Source organism: Triturus cristatus, chromosome 2_2 (genome assembly GCF_964204655.1).
Source record: "Triturus cristatus chromosome 2_2, aTriCri1.1, whole genome shotgun sequence".
NCBI classification, from domain to species: domain Eukaryota; kingdom Metazoa; phylum Chordata; class Amphibia; order Caudata; family Salamandridae; genus Triturus; species Triturus cristatus.
The window spans coordinates 11760452-11787653 of NC_140582.1; the positions used below are offsets into that span (position 1 = coordinate 11760452).

Below are 27202 nucleotides of genomic sequence, written 5' to 3' on the forward strand. Positions count from 1 at the left end.
TTGCACACCTTCAGGAAGAGTCTCAAGACCTGGCTCTTCGACTGATTCTGTGTGTGGATATAAACATCACTGTAATAAACCACTATCTTTGTGGGGACTTGAAGAAGTTTAACTTCACACTCCATCTCCATGAGAACTATAACAGTCCTGTATTGCACACTCTATGTGGAGGCTTGAACGTGCCTATAATCATAAACTATCTCTGTTTGGACATGAACATCATTATCTTCAAAACAATCTGTATGTAGACTTTAGCACTGTCTTTACCCACTATTTCAGTGGAGATTCTAACGCAATCATCTTCACAAGCTTTGTCTATGGGGACATGAACATCATTTTATTCACTGAATATCTTTGTAGGGATTTGGACATGATTACCTTCATACTTGATTTCTGTGAGGACTTGAACATTCTTATAATCATACACTATTGTTGAAATAAGTAAAGATCCACCAGTCATGTTGGGTGTAATTAAGATCCTTATTCTAATCAGGCACCAACCACGGAGAGCAGCGTTTTCCTCCAACTCTCCTGCTACAACTGCCTGCCTTAGAACCCGTAGATGTGGTCATTCTAAGATGACCTATGATAATTGGAATCACCACCCCTCAAAACTCCAAGGCCATCACAACACATATCCCACCTAAAACAAATCAGAAGGGAAACAAAAGCAGCTAAGCTAAAGAAAACTGAATAGCACAAGTAATCCTATGAGATATGTTAAGGAATATAGTCCAAGATCACCTAACATGAGAAATAACAGGGGGGCTAGTTATAAGAGTTCACCACAAAGAACAGCAGATAATCTTCACACACTGGTTGATGATGTCACTGATGGTCTCAGACATATTGGTCAGTAATCACCAGCATTACATAATTATCCCACCACTTGGGTTTCACATGCCCCCTTCCACCAGTGCTTTGAGGGGCTGAGTCAACAGCTACATTGTCATGATGACAACCCTAAACAGTGGTGTCCCCACCAGCTCTTGACCCCATCAGTGACTCCACCAAACGTGACATCTTCCATACATTTCCATTGTTCAACTTGACCACATTTTTCATAACTTTCTTGATTATGAAAGGGCCCATTTGGTTAGATTCTCCTTTCCTCACAAATCCAGGTTTCCTAACCAGAACTTTCTCCCCAACATCCCATACTTTGTCCTTGGTGCAGTTCCTCAGGTCATAAAAAAGCTTATAGCTCCCCTGATATTTTTTCCTCAGCCATCAACCCCTCCTTTTGAGTTCACTCAAATCCTCACCTCGCACCTGTTCCATCCTTCATCCGTTCCCTCACAACCATGCCGGGTTTAACTTGCTATTGTCGACAGGACATCTCATCCAGATGAACAGCGATTTTAAATGTGACTAAATTAGGTGTATTCCGATGGGCCAACCACACCTCATTCAGAACCAATGCTAAAAGTCTTCTTGTCATAATCACCTTCTGCACCCAGGATTTAACCACACAGTTCATTCGCTCAGTGAGACCATTGGCCTGTGGAGAATACAGCGCTGTCTTTAGATGTGTGATGGACAGACTGCTCAAAAACCTTCATCTCGTGAGAAGTTAATTGAACACCATTGTCCGTTATAAGCTCTTGTGCAATACCTTCACAAAAGAATTCCTCCTTAAAGAAGTTGATCACCACTCTGGTGTCAATGGCGCTCACACACTTCCTCACAAACCACATAGACATCTAATCAACCATAAGAATCACATATCATTTTAAGTGAAGCAAAAGGTGGAACGGGCCAATAAGGTCCAAACCTACTTTTGTCCAAGGTTCAATGGGACTTATACCGGAGATAATGGCGCCTTGGAGACAACTTTGCTTTTATCACTTCTTGCACATGCATCACAGTCTCTTACAACACCCTCCACCTGTCCATCTCAACCAGGCCACCAATACCACGCTCTCATGCTGGATTTTGTGAGGATTCTCCCCAAGTGACTCATGTGCAAGACTATTTTACCTCTCAAAACCGTGGGCGGAACCAAACTGTTTCTCCTGTACAGTTCACCACCAACACAACTGAGTTAATTTCTCACATTGCAATACCCTCTAATCCTCTGAGAGTGTCTTATAATCTGGCCATCCCTTAACAATGAACTCCTTGAGCTCTTTTGCAATGTCATCTCTCTCTCTCACAGCTTCTCTTTCCCTCTCCTGCAGTGCACTCCCACAAATGAAACTGACCGGGTGGGAATTGTTAACCTCCACTTCCAGCAACTTGTTGCCTGACTCCCCATCCACTGGTAGCCAGGATAAGCGAACAGTGATCACATTTTTAGAACTAAAAATCTACTCCACTTGGAAATTAAACTCACATAGACCCTCCATCTACCTTTTAATGTGAGGAGTCAGCTTATCATCCTTTTAGGTGGAAAATACATGAACGAATGGCCTGTGATCAAACCGAACAGTAAATAGTATTCACCACAGATAAAACTTAGTGTCTAATTTTCCACCTACACGCCAAGGCCTCCCTCTCTATCACAGAGCAGTTTTCTTCTTCACCCCTCAGCACTTGTGATGCAAATGCCACCACTCTATCCCCCCGACCATCTCTCTGCGAGAGCACCACCCCTAAGCCTTCAAGACTAGCATCAGTGGTCAATATGGTTTTGTTTGTAGCATCAAAATGCCCAAAAGTAGGCAATACACTGATGTGTCTTTTAATGGACTCTAAAGCTCTTCCACAATCCTCACATCATTCAAACTTGGCAACCTTTTTCAATAACATCCTAAAAGACTGGGCCAACATAGAGAAATTGGGTTTGAATTTGGAATAAGACTCGGCCAGACCAAGGAAAGATTTCACTTGATCCTTGTCCGATAGTGATGGTGCCCTAACGATGGAATCAGCCAGCTCAGCCTTAAGCTTAAATCCCTCTGCCGATATTGTGTGACCCAAATAAGAACTGCAGTGAGACAGAACTTGCATTATTCTTTTTTTAATGTCAAACCCACTCCAGCCAACATTCTCAACACCTCCAATAAGATTCATCATGCTCCTCACCATCGTTCCCTTATATCAGGATATCGTGGAAGAAAAACGTGTCATTGACCCCCTCCAACACCTTCATAATCCTCTGGAAGCATGCTGCTACAGACGCCAGCCCAGAAGGCATCCTCACAAAAGTATAAGCCCCCAGAGGCGTTACAAAAGAAGTTAGGTGCCCAGATTCATCGTACTATTTGACCTGATGATAGGCAGATGAAAGATCTACCACTCTAAAAACGTTCGCCTCACCCAGCATAGTCAGGGCCCCAGAAATACTGGGAAGCAGCTGGTGATAAATGAAGATCCACACACATGGGCAATTGTTTCCCACCATCCTTGGGTACCAAAACAATCGGGGCAAGCCACTCAGAGGATTCAATCTCCTGAATTATTCCTCCTTTGAACAACCTGCCAATCTCAAATTTCAAAAGTTCAAGCATACAATTAGGGACCATTCTCTACTTATGAACACATGGAACTGCATTCCCCTTTAGAATAATCTCATGTTCGAAGTTCTTGAGGAGGCCCAACTTGTCCTTAAGCACTCTGGGAAATTCTGAGACAATGTCTTCATTCCCCAGTTCCGGTGAGACCGACATAACTGAATGTGCAGCATATTTCTATGTCATATTGGTGTCGCCATGCCAACAAATTGTCCCCACATTTTGCAATGTACACTTTGCCAACAGTTTCTTTGTCTTCAGTGGTGATCCTCGTAACACAATAACCCAACACATCAATTTTGGACCCTCCATAACTCACAGGATTAATATCTGGTGAAAACAGGCTTACTTCCTCACCACCAAACTCTGTCTACCAATGCTTATCACCCATCATTGTATAAGGTGAACCCGAATTTGCCAATACCAACCCATCCTTATCAGCCAATTTGATATGACATTCTGGAATCTTCAAAGGACCAACACACACTTCACTAGTATCAGATTTTATGGTCAGCACTATTCTACTCACATCCTCTGCGACTCAATCCACACTTTGTAATTGACTCCCCTCACCCTTGCACACCTGGGCATAGTGACCCTTCTTACCATACTTGCAGCTCACCGAATTCCGAGGATAACATTGAGTGCTGTTCGCCAAATGACCAGGATTACCAATACGATAGCATTTCATTCTGAACAAGCATTTGCAATGCAATAGGTCTCGCATTTACGCAAGTTTGAGCTATTAACATTGAAAATAACAATGCCTTTTATTTTTGTTTTCGTTTTTAAAACATAAATAAAAGGCATTGTCATTTACAATGCCAATAGCTTAAACTTGTGTAAATGTGAGGCCTATTGCATTGCAAATGCTTGTTTTAAGTAAGAGAGATCGTTTCTTGCAGAGTAATCCAGGGTCCTGGTTAAATAACATTTTGTATAAGAGAGGAACAGAGCTTGGATGCTCTTTGGCCTTGTTTTTGCCTGCATTAAGAATATTTGAGCGTCGTAGACGTAGGAGTACTCCATAGATTCTTTGTCAATCCAACTGTGCAAAGACAAGTCACAGAAGGTTTCAACCTGAACTTTCTGGATCAGCCCTTACTCGGGCCGCACAGTTGGTAAATGGGTCGGATATTGACTATTCTTAGACTAGCGATAATAAATTCCTCTATTCATGCTTGCAGGGGATAACCTTCAGTTGCAACACATTTAATTACAATTTCATTCAAATCAGTGCACTTCACTGGAGAGAACTGATATGAAACATTAAAATTGTGTTGGGAGGCGGGCATGTGCCTGCGTGAACTGCATATTTGCAATTATATCATCAAGAGAAGTACAGATGGAAATCACAGCACAAGGAACATAATTCTGATTGCAGTTTTTGCTCCACGTGGGAGGTCACGAGCTGTGCACCTCTTCACAGGCACTCTTCTGTGTCTCAAAGATTTATTGCAGATCGTAAAGGCTCTGTGGTAACAAGGCAGTTAACATGTGCCACACCGATAGGCGGCGCCACATACATTGTTTTCTATCACGAAAAAACGCAATGCTCTTAATTACTAGATGGAAATATAACCAATAGAAGGTCCCGACATTTTTTGCCCTGAACCCCACTAAAGCTCCTGACAAGCCTGCCCAATCACGCAATAAGGTGTCTCCAGGGCTGCGCTATCACCTGGTAATCCGAGTTGTTTATTTATTTTTCTGCAGTTTTATATAGCGCGAACTCAACCCGGAGGTGTCAGAGCGCTTTACATGAGAACCAGTTGCATTACAGACAGACATAGCAAGAGTTCCAGGTACCACAGCGCAGCAGCAGCACTGGCCCATTGGTGCTTCAGAGTTAAAGGCCCGGCGGCTGCGGACTCGGTTCGGCCCCCTCCACCGTCAGAACCACAAGGTCCTCGGGCGAGAACATGCAGCGGCTGCACTTTAGCGAATCCAATCTCCTTCGGTGGGTGCATAAGGTGGGGAGCCAGCATTTTATGTTTTTCTAGGGATGCCCCTGAAGGCTGACCCAAATAAGCGAAAAGCCCACGTTAATGAGAAGTGGGACTTCTGCCTGCAATAACGAACTGTAGGTGTGCTGAATCTTAAGTCAACTGGCCGAGCCTGGATGCATTGGGGCCGTTCCACGTGGAAGCCCGCGAATGGTGCGCACAAGATGCGGGAGCTTCTGGTGTGCGTGCGCGGTTATGAGCAGCAGCATATGTTTCCAATTATCGCACCCGTATCTGGAAACGATAATTGGAAACATATGCTGCTGCTGCGCGTAACAGACACCAATAGGCCATGAGCGGAGCAATGCGCCCGCCTTTGGCCAATTGCGTGCTGTCTTTGTAAAAAAAAGACACACGCAAAGGCCAATAGCGTGTCCCAAAAGGAAAAGTACACGCTCGTGCGTGTGCGATTCCTAAACCCCCTACAAGAGGTCTCTCGCTGCGCGAGACCTAAAAATGGGTCTTCTTTGCTACCACTATTTTGTTTCACTTCACTCATCGATTTCTCACCCTCCAACTTGGCTTTTACTGCAATGCCTCCCACTACTTCACACACAGCAGAGTCCTTTGCATCACTCAAGGATGTGGAGGGCACAGCCTGCATCTCTCAAACCCTAATGTTGGTACTCTCCATACACACAACAGTGGTAACCGCTTCCTTCAAATCTGGGTTCTTGGCCAACAACTTCTCTTGGACCCTCACATTATTTGTACATCTTACTAACTGGTCCCTAATTAGAGAATCCGTCAAAGGGTCAAATTCACAAGCACATGCTAGAGTTCGCAAACAAGCTTCATAATTCCAAACACTTTTGTTCTTCCCTTGCATTCTGGAAAAGAACTTATGGTGCTCCAACACTAAAATGATCCTTGCCTCAAAATGCTTTTCCAACATAAGAACTGACATTAAATTACATCATCAACATCTCCTTCAGCATTGGCAACACTGCTTGTTTCCTGGCCGCAGTGAACTTCCATGCCCCCCGCCCCACCTCCAATTGCAAACAGATACAAATCAAAAAGGTTCTTCCATCTTTTAAACAAAATTACTGGTTTACCCCTATCCAAGTAAAAAGCTGGGGAGAAGGCATGATGACATTTCAACTGTTTAAACATTGAAACTTTCCAGAGTATACACCTAGCCCTGTGCTCAATACATGTGTGTTGAAAAATAGATTGCCAAAAGTTGCTTGGAACTCCGATTCACCTGGCAGCACTAGAACAAAGGTGTGTTCATCAGCTCATTGACAGGGGTGCCAATTCAACTTAAGGCACACACACACACACACCTAGTTAAATCATTTTCCAGCCAATGAACATCACTGTACAATCAACTAGGATGTAAGGCACTAAGGGCCACATGTATGTACCTTTTTTAAGGTCGCAGCAAATGGGCCGTTTGCGACTAGAAAGAAAGGCTTTTCCTATGTACTGAACCCTATTTGCAATTCGGTAACCTATTACCAAATCGCGAATAGGGTTTGCAATTCAGTGTTAGGAAGGGGCATGTTTAGGGCATCCCTTCCACATATTGAATTGCAGCTGTATGGAAGAATGTTTTGCAACCAAAATGCAGTTGCAAAAATTTGCATTTTACCACCTACTTCGCTAAATGAATCTCATGGAGTTTCATATAAATAGGAATAGTGATTGCCTAATTTTGATTAGCAGAAAATCACAATTAGGTAATCACTATTCCTAATATTGATACATCTGTCCCTAAGCTCCCAGGTGTGCCTATCACTGTACAACCACACAGTGCCAACTTACAGTAAGTAGGTATAGCAAGGTGTGGCACTCACCGTAGAATACTTGCTTAAAAACTTCAATCGCCCATGATGTCACAACGTTGGGGCCTGCCGCTGGAGAGGTGAGGTGGTAACTGACGAGTTGAAATTCTCTGTAAAAATGAGCAAACAGTTACTTCAGTGGAAACGCTACTACAATAGTGTAATCCTCATAGGGAACAATGTGAAAGAGCCTAAAGATACAAAATGGATGTCAACACGTTGTTCCGCACTGCTCTTTGCAGGAAATAGGGCTTGCTCTCCAACGCGATGCACGTCGCTCAGGCCCTGTGTTTGCAGGCGGTGGACCTTGCTGGAATGAGACACATGCCGCTGAAGTTCCGTATCTGCTGGAACTCCAATGCCACTCACGGACATTGTTACGATGGGTGGGCGCCACAGAGGTTTGCCGTCTCCCCACCATTAGCCACCCCTGCTGACACGCACAAACTACAATGACCGTTAGAAGGTAACCGGCAATAGCTCTCTCCGGGCAAAATTCAAGCTCTGTGGTCATCCCTAAAAAATTTAAATACCTGTGCGATGCACAACTCGCATGATGCGTGGTGAAATTCGTCCATCAAAGCCAGTAAAATAGTCTTGCCCTGTGCTGAGACATCCGAATGCACGATGTGTTCATGAGAGGTTGGTACCAAAAAATGTTTGTCTCCTCTCAGGCGCTCTTCGCCAGTGTTTAAATAAGTAAAGATCCACCAGACCTGTTGGGTGTAAATACAATCTTAATTCCAGTCAGACACCAACCATGGAAAGCAGCCTTTTTCTCCAGCTCTCCTGCTACAACTGCACGCCTTAGAACCCTTACAGGTGGTCATTCCAAGATGACCTATGATAATTGGAATCACTACCCTTCAACATTCCATGCCCATTACAACAACTAGCTCTGTTGAGACCTGCGTATCAATATCTTCACACTCTACCTCTGTGGGTAATTTTGTCAAGGCTGTAGACATCCTCTCTGTAGAGACTGTGGTGCTACACCACTTGTGTGGGTATCATGGAACACGAGCCATATGCAGTGATCAGAACTACCTAAGCATCATAACTCACCATCCCTATTTAGGTATTAAGATTACATGGCATCCCTATGAAGATGTTCTCTAACTGCTGCTTGATCACATTGCTTGATTCCATCTATTAATTTCTCTGTGTTAGCTAATATCACCTGCAATTTTGAGCACTGAAAAATGGGTGAAATGCAGTTCCAACTGACTTTCTGTAAGCATTATATATGGGGTTTTCTGACACATTATTAGCATTAGCCATTGTATGTGTACCTCTAGGATATGTGCAGCACCTCATACATGAATAGATTTTTCTGCATGTTACGAATAAAATGAACATTTAGCCATGTGCTTTTGACTGTATTCGATCATTAATAACGATTATGAAATAGGTCCTCACAAGGATGGTAACACATGTTGAAGTCCCCAGAAGGAGGCACGATTAAATGACAACATATTTGTTAATTCGAAGCAGAATCCTAAATCGTGGTTTTTTTTTCTTAAAATTGTTCTGTTTGTATGTTTTAAAAACATTGGGAAGGATTGGTCCCCACAAGGTAGATATCCATCACATTCCCCTCTTGGGGCTGTGCGTGCCACCCCTCCCTCCCTCCCATCACTGCTTGCCTGCGCGTGCAGCGCACGAGGTTGCAGTGCGCCGATCTCCCGGCATCAGCTGGAAGAGGCTGCCTGCCGTTCAGAGAGCCGCATCTCCTGGGAGGGATTGCATGTCAGACTGGCTGCGCGGAAGCACCCGACTCCCACCTACTCCTCCCTTCACCCCGCGACGCTACCATCGATTGAAGTCTTTCTTACAGCAGCCGGAGAGGAGAGCTGCAGGGAGAGCAGAGGACGAGTGAAGGGCTATTCACCGGGCTAGCTGCTTTTCATTCCCTACCCTTGCCCCGTAGAATTTGATAAATAAAATAAAGAAGGACGTGGCTGTCCGCCCCGCCCTGCGCCGCTGGCTCCACTGATTTTAGTCGGAGCCAGAGCTGCCCTTAAAACGGCAGAGACTTAAAGACTGTGAAAAAGGGGGTATACGAAAGGGATAGAGAAGGAAGATGGAGAACAAGGGAGGGACAAAGAGAGGGTGGGACTCCGTATTCTTGGGATAAGGGAAGAAGGCGAGTAAATGGGTGCTGAGGTAGGAAGCGGATGAATGGAGGACAGACGATAACCGACCTCCCAAGCAAATGTTCTCTGCTTTGCTAAGAAATAATAGCGTTAGTATCGGTGATGGGAATGCAGGCACCTGCTGCTCTGCAATGAATCAGCTTCTTTCAGGCATTGCCGGAACAAGACGGGATGCAGAGGATGCTGTCACGGCTGCTCCTGCTTCTATGGCTGCTGCTGCTGCTGCTTCTGCCTGTCACTTCTCTTCAGCTAAGCGCATATCCATCCCCGATGCTTCAGGTAAATATTCAGAACTTCGTCTTTAGTTATTGGGTCACCTAATCGAAAATAATTGGTTCATTTATGGACTCTTTCGCCACTGACCTTGCATGAGCTTGAATGACTTAAAAGACAATAATAAAGGAACTGGAATTACAATGAAGACCCACATTCAGATGCCAGATGGTAAAGCAAATTGTTCCTTACTAAACTCTCGAGGTATGCCAGCCTTTCCGTCTCTGATTATGGCATTGAACTTCTTGAAGGGTTGGAGTGGAAGATGTTGCACCATTTTAGGAGGCTCTTAGTTTTTGTTTGTGTACCAAGCAAGTGGCCCACTCAAGGCAATTTGTAGGTGAAGAGAAGAGAATTTATTCATCAATGATGTCTGAGGGAGCTGTTTTACCAGATCGCTCCTCCCATTTGAGCTTAGATGTATCTCGTCTGGAAATTCCAGTGGTGAATGATGTACCGGAGATACAGGGTGAGGACAGAAGGTTCTGTGGAATTATAGGCTTTGCTGTTTCCTGCTGCGTATGTCTGGAAGCTGAGAGAGTGAGGCACTGCCTTAACTCGGAAAAGATCTGCATTGTACCCATCGTTGCCTGCCTGGTCAGTCTTTGCCTTTGTATTGCTGGTCTCAAATGGGTGTTTGTGGACAAGATATTTGAATATGACTCCCCTACCCACCTCGACCCTGGAAGAATAGGCCAAGACCACATTATTTTTGCTGACTTCAACATAGCATCTGCTGGAGAGCCTTCCTTCGTTCCCAGCAGTCCTTTTCCAGTAACGAGCTCTGAGGCCGGTGTTACAGAACATGGAGAACCCTCCCTGACACCCTCAAATGCTTTCCTTCTCCCCACTCGCCACAGCCATATTTTAACTTTTACACTGCTGCCCTCTGCCGAGCCATCGGTGCCTCCACCTACACTAGATGCAAAGTTTCCTGAGACCACGACAGCCTCTCCCCTCCAGATCACAGAAACAAATCTGCAAGCTGCCAGTAAACACCGTAAGTGATGAAAAAAGGCATTACTTCTGTTTTTGTACTACTAAAGAGTTACGTGATTGTCCGAATCTCTTTTTAATGACTGCATGGTTCTGTGGAAGGAAGCTTGTGATAAACACAGTTCTCTTGTTTCCTGTTTTTTCTGTTATATTACGTACATATCTGAAACCATTTCTATTGATCTCTAGCAATATGCAGAGAGCCCGGCAACTCAATTAATCACACAGCGACTAACATTTCAAAGCTGTTAGAGCCAGCCAGCGGTGAGAGCAGTCATAATTTCCACACATTCGAATACAGCACTTTCTATTGTCCTTTCTTCCCTCAGATATTGCTGTGCGTCGCGTCCAACAGTAAAATAATAGCTCAACCTTTTACTTTCAGCATTGTGCTCTCTTAGACTGGAAGGCATCTGAGAAAACGAAAACATTCGCTTGTATCTCTGAAATCAAGAGATAATTCTTGGCAGCACTTTACACATTAACATAGCAGTTGATATGCATTCTAAAACACTGTGTTATCAATTAACCTGAGTAAATGTTTCCTCTAAGTAAATAGTTACATCGCAGTGCTTGTAAGCTTTGTTAGTAGCCGAATGAACAAGCATCAGTTTAAATCTTGGGACTGCTACCTGCTCGTGCTATCACGCTGTATAGTGTGCTCATGAGAGCGTTGCACATTGTTCTTGCACATGGACTGCATGCAGCCTCCATGCAAAGGAGCTACATTCTTTGCCCTCCAGAGGCTGCCCTCGGCCTTCACGAGGGTGGCCCATGTACAAGTGAGATGTTGCACCGCAGACCAATACAAAGTTGCTCCACACTGCTCTGACGAAACGTTCATAGTAAGTCTATGAAAGTGGGCCACGCAGTGGCTATACACGTGGGCCGTCTGTGGTGCTGACAAGCAAGCTCATGTTTGGCTGCATAATAATACACATTAAAGAAGGCTACTCGACGTGTAACACATGAGGCCGACACATTATATCTGCGCAAATGGGTCAACCATGGGGCCTACACAAATAGGCTATAAACATGGTGCTCAGATTATGACGATTGTTTGCGATATGGTGTTTTCAGTGCCCTGAACGCCCACTCCTGTTTGAAAATGTCAAATTATTTAAGCAACAGCACAGTTTAACAGCCTTACAGATCTCCAATGTTCATCTGGAATATTAATGTTTGTGTGTAGAGGACAAAGAAAGGCCCCGAGCGATCTACACTGTGCCTATGATACAACAATACTACAGAATGTGCCCTCCACTGAGGAATATACAGTGTTCTTCCTCCACAAGTGCCCCACTGTGCATTCCTCGTGGTGGTGGATATTATGCCTGCACGGTAGTCCTTCCCTCTGTGCCAGTCCCAGAGGTCTTTCTGCACACTTGGGGGACAAAAAGAACTTCACACAACTGCATAGTTGCCAACTGTCCCGTTTTTGCGGGGACATTCCCGGAAAGTTGGAGACTGTCACGGGTAACATTGTTGCCGCAACTGTTCCTCCTCATTACATACAAGTACGCAAACAAGAACTTTCTATCTGAAGCAGCCCTGTGCTGCAAAAAGTCCCGGGAATTGTTTTCTCAAATGTTGGCAACTGTGCTACTAATGTCAAAAAAAAAAAAAAAAAAAAGTGTATTAAAAAACAGAACTTGACACATCAGAGGATCATGCACCATGCCCTAAAGATTGCTTTTCGTTTAGCTCACTATATGGTTACATGCTCACTTCAAAGACGAAGTCTGCACGCTGGGCTTACACAAAAGACTTGAGAACTACAAAACTGTGCCTAGATGAGTAGTGTGTGCTGCACGCACGAGAGGGCTGCGCTCTCTCACCCTACTAAAGTGTTACACACTGTGTTCGCAAGAGATCTACACACCATGCCAGCATTAGAGCTGCAAAGATTTCCCAAACTAGACGCATGCGCTCTGTGCACATGCAGGAGTGCTACACCCTCTAACAAGAAGAGGACTGCGCCTACACAGGGGCGCTGCGTATATTCGTTTCGCCCCTGCAGCCTCTACAGCTGCGTACAGGGGCAAAACGAACCCCCCTGCTGCCTCTATACTTTCAAAGGGCTACAAACATCCAGAGGGGCCTTCATTGAGCTCAAGACCATTACATACATGTGTGATCTGGGAAACTCCGGGTTCCCTCATTACAATCTGTGGAGGGCCATATCATTTTGCATTACACCACTGGCTGTGCAGTGTGGCCACATGTGACCGGAAGAAGACCTCATCTAAACCACATACTACAGGGACAACCAATGAATTTAAATGTTCTTGACCTACGTTTGCCTCCTACCATAAGAAATATTTGGATACTGCAGATTTTATTTTCAAACTTTGCCTCATTATGCATCTCGGGTTTTATTATGTATATATAAGTCACTATTCAAATGTCAATATTAAATTGGTAGGCCGTTAAGGGCGAATGTTAATCTATTGGCATATACATGAATTGAAATGTTTCTGCGTATCAGCATTTTCAAATTTTAAGTTGAAATTACTAGACTTCTTTTTAATCTGTTATTTTTGATAAACAAAGATTTTATTAAGGATCTTAACTTACTATGTAAATATATATTCTGTAAATATTGCAAGGGTTTTAAGTAACCAAGCAATTGTTCAAATAAAAACTACTCAAACATACTACAGGGCAGAATCTTTTTCCTACAAGACAACTGCATGTTGTTTTTATGGGAGGGTTTGATGCTGTTTCTCTGATATGGCTGTGTGCGGTTTGTCTGAATAGGCTAGATGCTGTTTTTCTTGGACAGCTGAACGCCTTTCATCTGGGGGAGTGTCTTTATGCAACCAATTTCATGCAACCGCTGTTTTGATTATATTATCTGCATCATATAGGTTATTATCACAGAAGAAATTTCCATCATGTTGATTTTAGTTAATTTTGTTTACCAATTACTGTTCCTACCCTTAAGCATCACAAGTAGCTTGACATCTGCTATTACAGGTGAACACATCTTCCCCTAACAAACTAGGAACTAAATCCGAAATTAGGACATTGTTGGACTTGGCCCTTTCTGCAGGGTCATTCCAGACTTTTTGCTTTCACTGTTCCATTTTTGCTAAATTCGTTTTTGTTGATCTTAGGACTCTGCGAACTTTAGTACTGGTTAGCAGAGGTAAGGAGCTTGTGCTCTCATTTCTAAACATGTCAACATTGACTTATACCCAATTGGCATATTTAATTTACTTTTAACTACATGTGCCGAACGCCTGCAAATTAAATGCTATTATTAGTAGGTCTTCCAAACACAAACTGGATCTAGCTGTAATTTTTAACCCACTTCATTTTGGAATCAAGGACAAAAAAAATAATTCATCGTGGGCAATTAATTTAATCACATATCTTTCATTATCGTTTCAACATATATGATAGACTTTCAACATGTCATGAAAAGGGACCATTTTCAAAATACATGATTTGCACCACAGCCCTAGACAAGATCATTATGCATGAAACCCCAACCGTGACTGTGCTTTAAAGATGCATATTAGTGCATTAAGAGAATGCCAGTCGATACATTTTAACATTGAACAGAGGTAACCATCACTGTCATTCTCTCTAATGTGAACCTCTATTTACTAATGTCTCTTGGGGGGTTCCAAATCTGATTAGCTATAGTGGGTTTAGTGAAAGGTCATTGAGGTTGCCCACTGGCCAGATGATGCAGTTTAAAGGCACCCCCCAAGGGTATCAGTTGAAGCGTTTCAAACCTTCTGTGGTTTTTGGGGATCTCCTCAGGACCCTAACTGGCTGCAATCTGGGCTCAACAGACAAAAGCCAAATAACAATTTTCCCTTTTAAGATGCTTCCAATATTATGTATGCAAACAGATCTCCACACCACTATAGTACAATCACCAACTGCTCAACCAGGTATCACACCAACTCAAGATGTCAAGGCACTTATAAAAATATGTAATCAAAATTCTCGCAATGATTAAAAAATACACTTTGAAAAAGTACATTCAATCTATCTAAAGCACAAAATATAATAACATTTTACAAATTTACAATAACCCCATGGAAAGGAATATCATAAGACAGTCAGATTTGTCATTTGGAGGTTAATTTGCAAACATGTACAGTATAACATAGAGGAATCAATTTTCCGTCTTTGAGTCTTTACTGTTTTAAACATATTTAACAGAGTTTCCAAATTCGACGCGTTTCAGTGGATAAAATCAATTTGACCACCTTCATCAGGACAAACATGTATTTCACTTTCCTCCTTTCGATAAAAAAACATTTTTTTTTAAACCAGTGCTAGTGCACCCGGTGACAAGACGTATTCACTTTCTTTTCAATTGTTCATGGATAATTTTCCATATCTATTTGACACCACTGTATATCCGTGTTGTTCAATTGAGTCAAAAGATGCTCCAATATTAGGGTCAGCAGTCCATCACTTGCTGTCTACTGTATTCTGAAGCCTTCTAAAGGTTCTCTTAATCTGTTTACACCCTCGGACTAGCTCTATTCCCGTAGCTTTTCAATCTGACGAGATGTTCACGGCCTGGTCCTTCCTTACTTTACGTCTCAGCGATAAAAGCCACAACATCACTTTGACAAGGGATGCAGTTGGTGAGAATAAGGACAATATGCCACCCATGGTTAAGACAACGAAAAGAGCTCACATAGGTTTTCCATGGAAAAAGAGGGTGAAAAAAAGGCAATCAAATTTGGCCAAGCACCCGACGATGGCATCCTCACCCAGGCTGAAGGTATGGACTCGAATACCCAATTGACACTGCGGAAACTCGTGGAAGAGATATTTAGTTCTCGACTGGAATCTATACTCACGTGCATTGTCAAAGACATTACTGATACATTGAATACTTGTGTTGAGGGTATTTTGAGGAAATGTGAGTGCCTTGAAACTTTTTTAAGGAATATGAAAACTCGATGTGAGGCTTTAAATACTATCACAAAGCCCCAGGTGCAAACACAGCCTAATTTCCATACTAGAGAGTATTTCCTGTGTAGTCAACTACAATCAAAGGATAGGTTAAAGTCTAGCCTTCTAAATAACACAGATATAATCTCAGGGAGACAAGCGGGGGGAGCACCACCCGTCGCGATGAGAGACCTTTAAGCCTTAGGGTTCGCGGTCGCAAAGCGCCTCATAACCAGGAGGTGGAAGGCGCAGGATCCGCCTCATCCACAAGCATGGAGGCACTCACTTGCTGCATGGGCCGGTGCGGAGGGGACTGCCATCAGACGGGAGGAGACACTAGGGTTGAGGAAGATGCCCATAGCCGCGCAGTGGGAGGAGCTACTTCAGGCGCTCAGACATGTCGAGGAGGGAGATGGGAGGGATGAAAAGGTAAGGGGGGGTTGACGCCAAGACGGGCAACAGGAGATCCGTCGGAGTGACCTCGTAGGGTTCCACGCATGACTTACACCTAGATTGGGCGATGTGGGAATACGCATCTAAACATATGACTATGTGCCGTAGCTCACTCACTACACACCACCAGGTGAGAGGGGGAATATACGGGGGGCGGAGACGGTGATATGAACAAAGGAGCTGGTCTAATTTTGAGGTGGTTGAGGTTTTATATGTTTGTTTCATTATTGTTTCTTGACAGTGGATATGGATTCGGCTGAGGGACTCAACGGGATATCCTGGCGTGCTCATGTATGGGAATAATGGGCCGTACATACCAATGCTTAAGATCTGTACTTTATAAGGGGTTCCGTACAACGGGGTGGCGTTTCCATGTTGCGACCCAAACGTGTCCCTATCATATGCGCCATATAATGCTGTTTCACCAAAGGAACTCATATGTAAGTGTACCGAATTTCTGTAATTGTGTTTGAAAACTTAATAAAAACAGATAATAAAAAATAAATATGCAGCCAAGCTTGAAAAAAAAAAATGAGAGACCTTTAAGCCTTTTGTCCAATGGCATGATTTTGGCTATTAGTGGGAACCAAGGTACTCAAGAGGTGAATATTAGATCAAATAGCTGTAGACTTAATCTCCCGCCAGAAGCCACTCCCCTGGTAGCTGTTCTTATAGGGGTGCCCCCACTTAGAGAGCGCTGCTGTGAATCTACCTTGGATCTGTTACAAAAAAACAAATCTTGGTGTGATCAGCACTGTAGTGGCAATTCCAAGGTTTCACCACATATTATAATGGCTAGAGGTGTGGGGTGGGTTGGCAACGGTCGCAAACAGGTTGACGGCGATTGGATCGTCGTTACCTTTGATAAAAGGGATATAGCTGGACGGCTGTTTGGGGACAGCTCTATGGAGGGGATAGGGGGCATCAGGGCTTTGCCCCTGGGCTTCTTTTACCCACCAGCAAGAGGAACTCAGGTACTTGGCAGATGTCCAAGTGGGTTCCGCTCAATGATGTATAACCAAGGTGGTAATCGTCCCTCTTTAAATGACGAGGCAGTGAACCACTCCGATAGGCCTAGTTGGAGATCAGTAATATCCCCACAACCATTATCCCTGCCCACTGTGAGGAATGAAGAAGGAGGTGGCTTAGTTTTAAAAAATAGATTTCTCCCGCTGTCCCAACTAGATGTGAATGACTGACTGGAGACGACCCGGTGTCAAAAGAGTTTTTCCGGAGACAGCAGTAACGGTCAGGTAACAGATGCAGATGTAGTCCCCAATTGTAAGATTATTAGTTGGAACATAGCGGGCCTTAGAAGCAAGAGAGATGACCTCAGGTGGCTGGGTTTTCTAAAAAACTATGATATAATTAGTTTACAGGAAACCTGGGACAAGGCAGATAACTTTTGTTTGGATGGGTATAAATCATACTGTTCCCCAGCACGTCCCGCTCTGGCAGGTAGGGCAAAGGGGGGGCCTCCTTATGCTATTTTCGTTAAAATTGAAAGGGACCCAAAGGAGGTTTGAGGCGGAATTTCATAATTGCCTTGCATTAGAACTGATAACCCCTAGCCTCCCCAAAATGTTATTTGTTAATTTTTATAACTCTCAGAGAGTTGTTTTTTAAACCAACATGTATGTCACTTGAAATGTTTTTTAGAAGAATATAGGAGGAAGCAAACTGCTTTTCATTTTATTGTACTTATGGGCGATTTTAACATTCATTTGTGTGACCTGAACTGTCAGGTTGACGATCGTTCAGGGCCAGTCTATTCCTCGACTCCCCATTTTGAGCATACACAACAGGGGGGGAAGCCCTGGAGGACCTTTTGGCTGGGGTAGATCTTTTTGAACCTAGTTTTAGTGATCCACGGACCGGATCCCCACTTTCAAAGTGCGGGAGTGGGATACTGTTTTTTTTTTGTCAAGCCATTTTTATTGCAGGACCAAGTATATTGTACAGCAACCAGGACGCATGTCAGTGATGCGGGTTTCCCGTCCCCCCCCCTTAACCAGTTATCCGTGCAGCATACACAGCCGTACTGCCCACATCCCGGAGGCCGGGCGGCATCACTTATTCATATGGCACATTGATACAGGACTGACAAGAACGAACTTCTGGTGGGGAGACCCGCTGCCCGCTTTTGAGCGTTGTCCCCTTGCTCCCCCAGGTACTCACGCAACTTACGTTCTACTTCCATGAAACCTTAAACTTGCAACCCCACCCTCAGCCCTCCCCTCCCTAGTGCCCCCCCCCCCCATTGCGCTTAGTCAGGAATAATTAGCATGTGTGATAGGTAGCAGGAAAGATCCAGTAATCCCTAAGCGTGTGTGATTGGCAGGGGAGCTGATGTCACGACTCAATCCACTACGGCATCAGAGTTCTCATCTTCCTCCCCACTGGCTAGGCTATCTCGCAAGGCCTGTACCAGCGGGAGTGGGATACTGTTATAGATTATATTTTTATCTCCCCCACCATGCTATCTCAGGTCTTGTTTTATAATGCCAGGTGGTTGCCTTTTAGTGATCACAACCCGGTTATACTTGTGCTAGATAAAGAATGTGGTCTTTTGGGGAATCCATAAAAGATAGGGGGAGCTAATAGCGTGATAACAAGTGATCAGGGGCGGAGGCTTAAATCGGCCAAGGTAATCCCGGGTCTCTTTTTCGTGGACCTTTGTGAGAAGGCTAAAGATAATATTGCAATATGTCTGGATAATACCACACAAGGGGAAAAGGTTCTTAGAGCCTTCGAAGGCATTTGTGGTTAGGTAGCATCTGATCTGACAATGATAACTAAACCCAGATTAATTATGGGAGAAAAGTGGTTTGATAGTAACTGCTCACGGGCCCATCGTAACCTGACTCAAGCTTTGAAAAACATACCACGAGATAAGGCCAAATATAGCTATGCTGAGGAAACAGTATAAGAGTGCTGTTTCTACACGGAAAAATGAGATTAAAGAGGAGGCTTGGAATGTCCTTTTAACAGTTGAGGTTCTTAAGGACAGCTCTAGATTTTGTTACTGCAGATTCACCTGCGAGTTTAGAGGCTAATAGGGTCTCTCTTCCTGTGGTCTTTAATGAAGATGATGTAGAAAGGGTGATAATACAGATGTCTAGTAACAAAGCTCCCGGCCCATATGCCGTTCCGGCTGATCTTTATAAACTTAACCCAAAAGTTTGGGCCAAAATACTGACTAATGTATTTAATGTGTCAAGTTCCCAGGGATTTCCCACATCATGGTCTTTATCCACGATCATTCCAGTATTTAAAAAGGGCCAGAGAGAGGATCCACCGTGCTATAGACCGATATCTCTAATCGATTCCGCTGTGAAAATCCTAGGGAGAGTGATCCTATCTAAGGTCACGGACTGGGTGAACGAAAATGAGATTTTATCTAACCTACAATATGGCTTTAGACAAGGTAGGAGTACCATGGATCAGTGCCTTAATTTACATTTATTAATAGGTAAATATACCATAGCTAAAGCAGGTAATTTACAGTTGGCCTTTATGGACCTCTCCTCTGCCTTAAATCTGGTTAACAGATCGAAGCTGTGGTCTATCCTACTTGATATGGGCATTGATCCATGTCTAGTTCATTTCCTGGCGGATTTACACAGGGATCTTTCAGCAACAGTTAGTGTCACCCAGGAAGAAAAATGCACAAGGCACTTTAAATCTGGCAGAGGTGTTCGTCAGGGATGTATCCTGGCGCCACTACTTTTTACCCTTTATATTAAGAATCTTGATACATTTTTAGACTTGGCTAGTTTGGACATCCTGCAAGTAGGGGAAAGGGGTATCCCTGTTCTCCTATTCGCGGATGACGCTGTGTTATTCGCCCGTACAGCCATAGGCCTTCAGAGACTATTGGATGCCTTTGGGGCCTATATGAAATCCCTGGACTTAGTAGTGAATATATCAAAATCACACGTTATGTCTATGGGCCAAAGAAACAGAAAAGTAAAATACTTTTACTGCAACGGAGCTGAGGTGTCTAGGGTGTCCTCTTTTACCTATCTGGGGGTCTTATTCGACGAGAGAGGTTCTTGGGTCCCCCAACAGAAAATCAAAAGAAGTGCAATGGTAAGATCAATGGCTGCTGTTCAAGGGTTTGCACAGCGTCTGGGGGCTAGGCCCATTGAAGTCATGCTTAATATTTATAGATCTAAATGCTTGCCTATTGATCTGTATGGCTCTGCCACCTGGGGTTACAAGCACTTGGAAGGGGTCCAGATAGCTGTAAATAAATTTTACGTACCCTTTTGTCGGTCCCTCAATCAACTCCAACCTTTGTTATCCATCAAGAATTGGGGCTTGGATATGTGTCAGACTTGATGAGGTTGGCCCCGGTGGTTTGTTGTCTTAAGACCTGGCTTAACACAGATTTAACACTGAATCATGAGATGATTTGTGACTGTTACCCTGGAGAAAGCTAGAAGTATCCCGTGATTGCATTACGTTAAACATATGTTGTTAAAATTGGGGTGTCTAGATCTTTTTAATTATCTGGAAAGGATAAAAAAAGAGGATGTTAAATGGGTTAAATCCCAATTTTTGATTTTATTGTTGGTGGATCGGGAGGAGTGGGAGTTATTGAAACCCTCCGTTAGGGCTCACTTCTTGTTAAAAACTTCCCCTCTGATTGAGCCCTACCTGAGAAATGTTACCAAGCCCTTTCATCGCTGGCTTTTAACTAGGTTTCGTTTTAATTTAATCCACTTCTCTTTAGGCAATCTGCAAGGTTGGTGCAGAACAGAGGAACTAGGTCCATGTCCCTGTGACAATTTTTCGTCACAGTACATGATGCACTTAATATTGTTTTGTGACTATTACAGTGAGATTCGTAGGAGGTTTTTAGTCCCTCTGCTAAGGGGAAGGGGAATTTTACAGGTTAGACCTGCTTTATTTTATCTTCAACTGCTTAACGATGCATGGGAGATTTTAAACATTGCCAGCTTTTTAGTTGTAGCGGTTCGTCTCAGAAAAAGAAGGGACCCTATGTTAAAATCTGTATGAGCTTCGATCATGTAGAAAACTTCTGTTTTACCCCTTTATGAAATTATCCTTAACGGTGTTTGTAATTTCTCATTGATCTTGCTGTATTAATTCTTTTTTAAGTTGCTAGTATGTTTTATTGGGTTATATGATGTTATCATATTGTGTAATGTGTAATGTACTTTTATGATTTTAATAATCGAATAAAGTGATTTGACTGACTGACAAAGTAGGGGAGCCCCTCTCCTTGTTTTTCAAGGTCCAATGCAATCTGGTATCTCCTGAACTTGCGTGCTGTTGTGTAATTAATTCAATTGTCCTTCAGGATCACCGCTGCAAGGTTCATTTGACTGCTACTCAGCACTTCTTTGCAGTTCGTTATGAAAGCCCGTGGCAGCAATCCTGGCTCTCACCAGAGTACAGGCTTGTGGGTCTGCAGCACTGGTTGTGCCACCCACTTAAGTAGCACCTTACACATGTTTCAGGTCTGCCATTCCACAGCTTCTCTGTGCAGTTTGAACTACCGTTTTGACCTGGCAAAATGAACCTCTTGCCATGCCAAACCTTCCTTTTTAATACATATAAGGCACCCTTAGGGAATGCCCTGGATAGCTCAGAAAGCAGGGTGCAATTAATTGAAAATGTTGGACATGTACTTTTAAGTTTTAAATGTCCTGGTAGTGATCTTAGATTCGATTTTCACCACTGCAAGGCCTACCTATCCCATAGGAAGACATTGGAGTTACCTCATTACATTCTATAAGTGTATTTTACAAATGGGAAGAGATGACCAGTTCATGTTTGGTGTCTCTAGAATCATAATTTAAAAACCTAACCTATGGTGAAGTCTTATTTCAAATTGCAATTTTGAAAATTACAAGTTTAGAAAGTTACCATTTTCTTGCCGGAGCCATTTGGTGCCTGCAGCCTGTCTCTGAGTCACATGCCTGAGTCTAGTTGGCAGTTGGGCTTTGTGTATTCCTCCTGTGAAGCTTCAGTGGCAACTGGCAACTATGAAAGAGGTGGGGTGGGCAAATGGGTGGGGGTGGGCCCATTCATGAGCGCTAGATGCAAAGCGCCTAGGAAATAAAATTAAAAAAAAAATAACCTGGCTTGCAACAGCCTGCACAACGGCACATCCTTCTGCTCTGTTCTTCTTCTCGCCTCAAGGCTTCAGTCAACTCCCCTGACCAATCCTAGTGTTACTCTCATGCTGTTAACCAGCATGAGAGCAGCCCTAGGGTTGGATAGAGCAGCCTGTCTCGGCTCTTTCAAGAGCACTGGAGGCTTGGGCTTTCTTTAACTGAGCTGTCTAGGACAACTGGGTTAGAGATGTTTGAAATGTGCATGTCTGGCAGGTCGTCGCTAGATGGCTGGTGAAAGAGACAAGTGCACTAAAAACTTAAAACCTAGTGCTCTGCCCATGACTGCTCTCTGCTGCTGCCAGTCAGCAGCGGCCCTGTCCTTGTGCTTGGCTTGGGGCAGGATTATTGAAAATAAAATGTTAACAAATGAACTTTATTACCTTTTTGTCATCTCTGCGAGTAATTTAGTTAGTGGGGCGACACTTCTCTGCTCTAATGGAGGAGCCACCCCTGGGAAGCTTAGGTGTGACTCGATGGGACATCACTGGCAGGATGGGCGAGAGGAGCCGTGCCCATCCCTACTTACACTTGAATAGGCTGTGTCCTGTCTCCCCATAAAGATCTGCAGTCTGGAGCCAGGGCCAGGTCCAGAAAGGCAGGGCATCTGTGCACTTCAAAAGCATGCCTGTAGACACTCCTTCCCTCTTCAAGGGCACAACTGTGTATAAAAGAAGGACCTCGGACACCAGTTCTTCAGTACATGTCTGGAGCTGTGAATACTCTGCCAGAAAGAAGGACTGCTGTGCTGCTACAAAGAGAACTGGACCGGCAACTTCATTTTGAACCCAGGACTCCAGAGTGACTCTAAGGGCTAGTCTGCTGGCCTCCTGATCTGAGCCTCAGGGACATGAAAAGATCTCCAACCAGTTGCTGGACCCATTTGAAGTGAATTCCTGACCACCCCCATCCCCCCTGCCCCAAGTCCTGGGATTTTGGTGTGACTTACGTGCTCTTAAATCAAGCTTTTGGGCTCTTTGTGACCACAAATGGGCCCACTTACACCAAGACTGCGCCACTTGCACCGAAATCTAGCGCAAGCTGTTGCTAGCCCATTTCTTCACACAGCAGCATCGACCACCCATGGGGGCTGTCCAATGCGAAGCAACGGCCCTCCAGTCCGCAATGCTGGCCAATTCTTTGCTCTTTGCACCATGCTGACTGACACCTGCAACGATCTTCGTGACCCTCTCTAACACAAACGGGACTTTTGACACAATACTTGAGAAGGTAAACCTATAGCGGGATTAACCTGGGACAGTATCAGATCTGTGCTGCATCGCGGTCAACCTGAACTCTTCTTGACTTTGACCCGGGCCAGCTTGACCATATATCCGTGGTTGGCGCTTTATGCTTTTACACACTCTTTTTCTCTTTATTCTTTAAAAGTTCATAACTCTGGTTGTACTGATTGAAGTTTTGCCATTCTGGTCTTGTTTTATTTATTAAGTGAGCTCTGTTTTACTAACATGGTGTGGAAGCCCTTTTGTGAGGTGTTTTCACTGTTTGAAGTGCTTTACAAATACTTTGCACATTGCCTTTAAGGTAAGCTGGACTGCTCTGTGAAAAGCTGCTAGGGGGTTGAGCACAGGTTACTTTGGGGTTTGCTTGTGCCTTACCGTGACTAGGATTGTGGTTGCTGTTTGACTAAGGCTCACACCCCAGTCAACCAGTAACCCAATTCTTTACAGGCATCTTTTCAAATTGATTACGCGCCAAACGTGGAGCAAGCTTGCTCACATTTAAAGTTTAAATTTTGACCTGGTGGGCAGCTTTAGTTGTCTCACCAGCCTGATGTTTAAAAAAAATAAATTAATATATGTATGTATATGTATGTATGTATATGTGTATATATATTCACTGAAAAAACCATAGGTTTCACACACGTTATAGTTAGGAAATAGCATTTAAAAAACCTTGCTAATTCACTGAAAAAACCATAGGTTTCACACATGTTATAGTTAGCTGGACATTTTACTGATAAAAAACCAATGAAATTCCCCCGTTATAGTTACTGTAGGCAACTATAACTCACGCGACCGCAATCCTCTGCTGATGCTAATACTGTATTTAGACACTTATTTGCCCATATCTTCTTCCATTAAATTTTAGCTATACATATATTACAAATATTTTTTTTTCATAAAGACACATATGTCATCAGCAGAGGATTACGGTCGCGTGAGTTATAGTTGCCTACAGTAACTATAACGGGGGAATTTCATTGGTTTTTTATCAGTAAAATGTCCAGCTAACTATAACATGTGTGAAACCTATGGTTTTTTCAGTGAATTAGCAAGGTTTTTTAAATGCTATTTCCTAACTATAACGTGTGTGAAACCTATGGTTTTTTCAGTGAATTTGTACGGTTTTTTAAATGCTAAGTTACTTTACGCCATTTGTGGCGTGCGCGCCCACTTAACGCAGTTCGTTCCGTGCACGGTTTTTATCAACTTTAATAAGCCCTGTACATTTGGTGGCCTTCGGCCACCAAAAGCACAGGGGGTGAGGTCAATGTGGATAGTGTTTTTTTTATTTCGATTTTATAATTTCATGTTGCCAAAATTACGTTTTTTTTCTCTATTAATAAGCCCTGCACATTTGGTGGCCTGCGGCCACCAAAAGCACAGGGGGTGGGGTAAGTGTGGATAGTGTTTTTTTTATTTTTATTTTTTTACCGTAAGCGTACGGTAAGCTTACGGTAAGCGTACGGTAAGCGTACGGTAAGCGTACCCCGCGAAATTGCCGAAAAAAAAATAAAACCGTTTTTGCTCTTGGGGGATGTTTGGGGACTCCCTCAACATGACTATGTGGGAGGGAGTTGTCAAAACAGCCCCGTAACATGTTTTTGGCCATCATGTTTGATAAACAACACTCAGTGCGAGAGACAAAATGGCGGACGCCGCTTCCTGGTTTCGGCCGATTCGAATGTTTACTAAGATCTAAGAGCCAATCAGAATCGCGCACGCCACCGTAAGCTTACGGTAAGCGTACGGTAAGCGTACGGTAAGCGTACCGTAAGCGTGCTCAGATATATATATTGATTTAAAGGCTATTTTCTCAGAATCTACTGAACAGATTTACACCAAACCTACAAAAGGCACTTCCTTGACCTAGGGACTACCTCTCTGCCAAATTTCTAGTAATTCTGTTCAGCCGTTCGGGCTGTAGCTCGTTCTAAAGGTCCTATGGAAAAATGCATGGGAAAAACGCGTTTTGGGACCCCCCTTTTATCTCAGCCCCCGCTTGACGAATCCCCCCGAGACTTTCAGGGTAGGAGCGGAGCGTAGCGCCCCACCTATTTTGAGAAATTCGCGAGGATTCGTCGACCGGCGCCAAAGTTATTCAAAATAGAATGTTGAGGTTTTCCTATGGAAACGTGGTCCTAACTATAACTACCTACTGGCGACCGCCAGTAGGTAATATATATATATATATATATATATATATATATATATATATATATATATATATATATATATATACCACAGAGCCGAAACGTTATGGCCGTCGCTCTGGGCAAAAAATGAAACCTGCACTATTCCCAGGCTCGTGTACTTACTTCTTTGGCAGTTGAAGGACCTTCAAGGCTGGTGGGAGTAGTCTCTGGATATATATATATATATATATATATATATATATATATATATATATATACACACACATACACACACACACTCACACACATATATATGCAATCACACACTTCATGCAGTAGCAGTACTACTTTTTATTACTTCAACACTTAGAATGTCTTTTGCATTTGTTTGTAAAATAAATACATAAAAATCACAGACCTGCCTAGGCCAGACCTATTGACGTTGCCAATGCTTGTTTAAGCTTTGTAGAGGAGAGCAACATTTTTCTATGATTAATTCCTGCAGGCAAAGGCAAGGCCCCAACCAGCTGGACAGTGGTGGTCTGAAACTAATGTCTTCTTCCTTAATGCTCTTTATCTAAAGACTCTCTTTTATTGTGCTTTTTACTATGATTACAGTTTTGTGTGGAAACCAAAGAGACTGTAATTTACTATATGGGATGTAGCAGATAGTAGTCTTTTTGCTGCATCTAGTTTGCTATTTATCGTATTGCAAACAGCAGTGTTTGTATTCAAGGTACAATATGTAGACATTGTAAATAGAATATTATTTGATGTATGCATCATGGCCGATGATGGTCTTTCAAGATGAGGCAGTGCCTGTGCTAGGTTATAATTAGTACGATACCTTTGCCTTTGAAGGGTTTCCTTCCTGTGTGGAGCATTCCAGACATAAAACTAGCATTGACAAAGCTAACGGGTCTCATTATTTTTAAAAAAGCAATGGCATTCACATTTTCAGACACTTCAAATGTTGCTAGAGGCATTTTGCCAAAGCAGAGTACAGTACAGTAGGCCGTTAATATAGGCAATTTGAATTCGATGTTGTGTTTGTAGAAAGCTGGTGTTACCTAAGCTGTTACCAGAGGTCCCAAGGCATAATAGTAACAAAACTGCAGCTTCAGGACAGAAGTAAGCTATACAAACTGCAGAGGTGGAAGTAGGTTAGGCCTGATATGTTAGAGATGTACGGTATGATAAATTATGTATGAAAGGTTAGGCCTGACTGAATAGCAGGTATGGTAGGTTAAGTTAGATATTGGGCATAGTTATGTTAGTTACAGTGGGTGATGTATCAATAAGTTTATTTCGGGCACTAGCCAAATAAAACTTCACAACAACATTACCTCCAGAAGAAGGATAAGAAACACATATAAAACAACATACACCTATGAGTGACAATAGTAAAAATAAAAGCAAAAAGGAGAAAATAAAACAATAAGAATTATATGTGATATCGTACATGTAATAATATGAATCATAAATGTCATGAAAAAGTCTTCACAATAAGTCTTAACAATAAAGTGCATGATATTGATATAGATTCGCTATGATATTAAAATGTTTTGGTTCACAAAGTTCATTCAGTTCATTTAAAAATGTAATGCAGTAATCACACC

The 27202-nt window shown here is 43.2% G+C and overlaps 1 protein-coding gene and 1 long non-coding RNA gene across 3 annotated transcripts in view; one reads left to right on the top strand and one right to left on the bottom strand.

Moving 5' to 3' along the window:
- Positions 1 to 27202, bottom strand: part of LOC146861749 (uncharacterized) — a 74125-nt gene that overhangs the window by 35170 nt on the left and 11753 nt on the right. The window contains exon 2 of one of the 2 annotated variants that reach the window (XR_014978041.1): positions 7264 to 7361. The exons of the other annotated variant lie outside the window; for it this stretch is intronic. This is a non-coding gene — a long non-coding RNA (uncharacterized LOC146861749). The remainder of the gene's footprint in view (positions 1 to 7263; positions 7362 to 27202) is intronic. 2 annotated transcript variants of the gene reach the window in all.
- The window catches only part of LOC146861750 (pro-neuregulin-1, membrane-bound isoform-like), a 689810-nt gene continuing 672300 nt past the window's right edge, over positions 9693 to 27202 (top strand). Inside the window, 2 exon segments of the mRNA XM_085640932.1 lie at positions 9693 to 9994; positions 9997 to 10680. Coding sequence (XP_085497058.1) covers positions 9946 to 9994; positions 9997 to 10680 — 733 coding nt within the window. The 5' untranslated portion in view covers positions 9693 to 9945.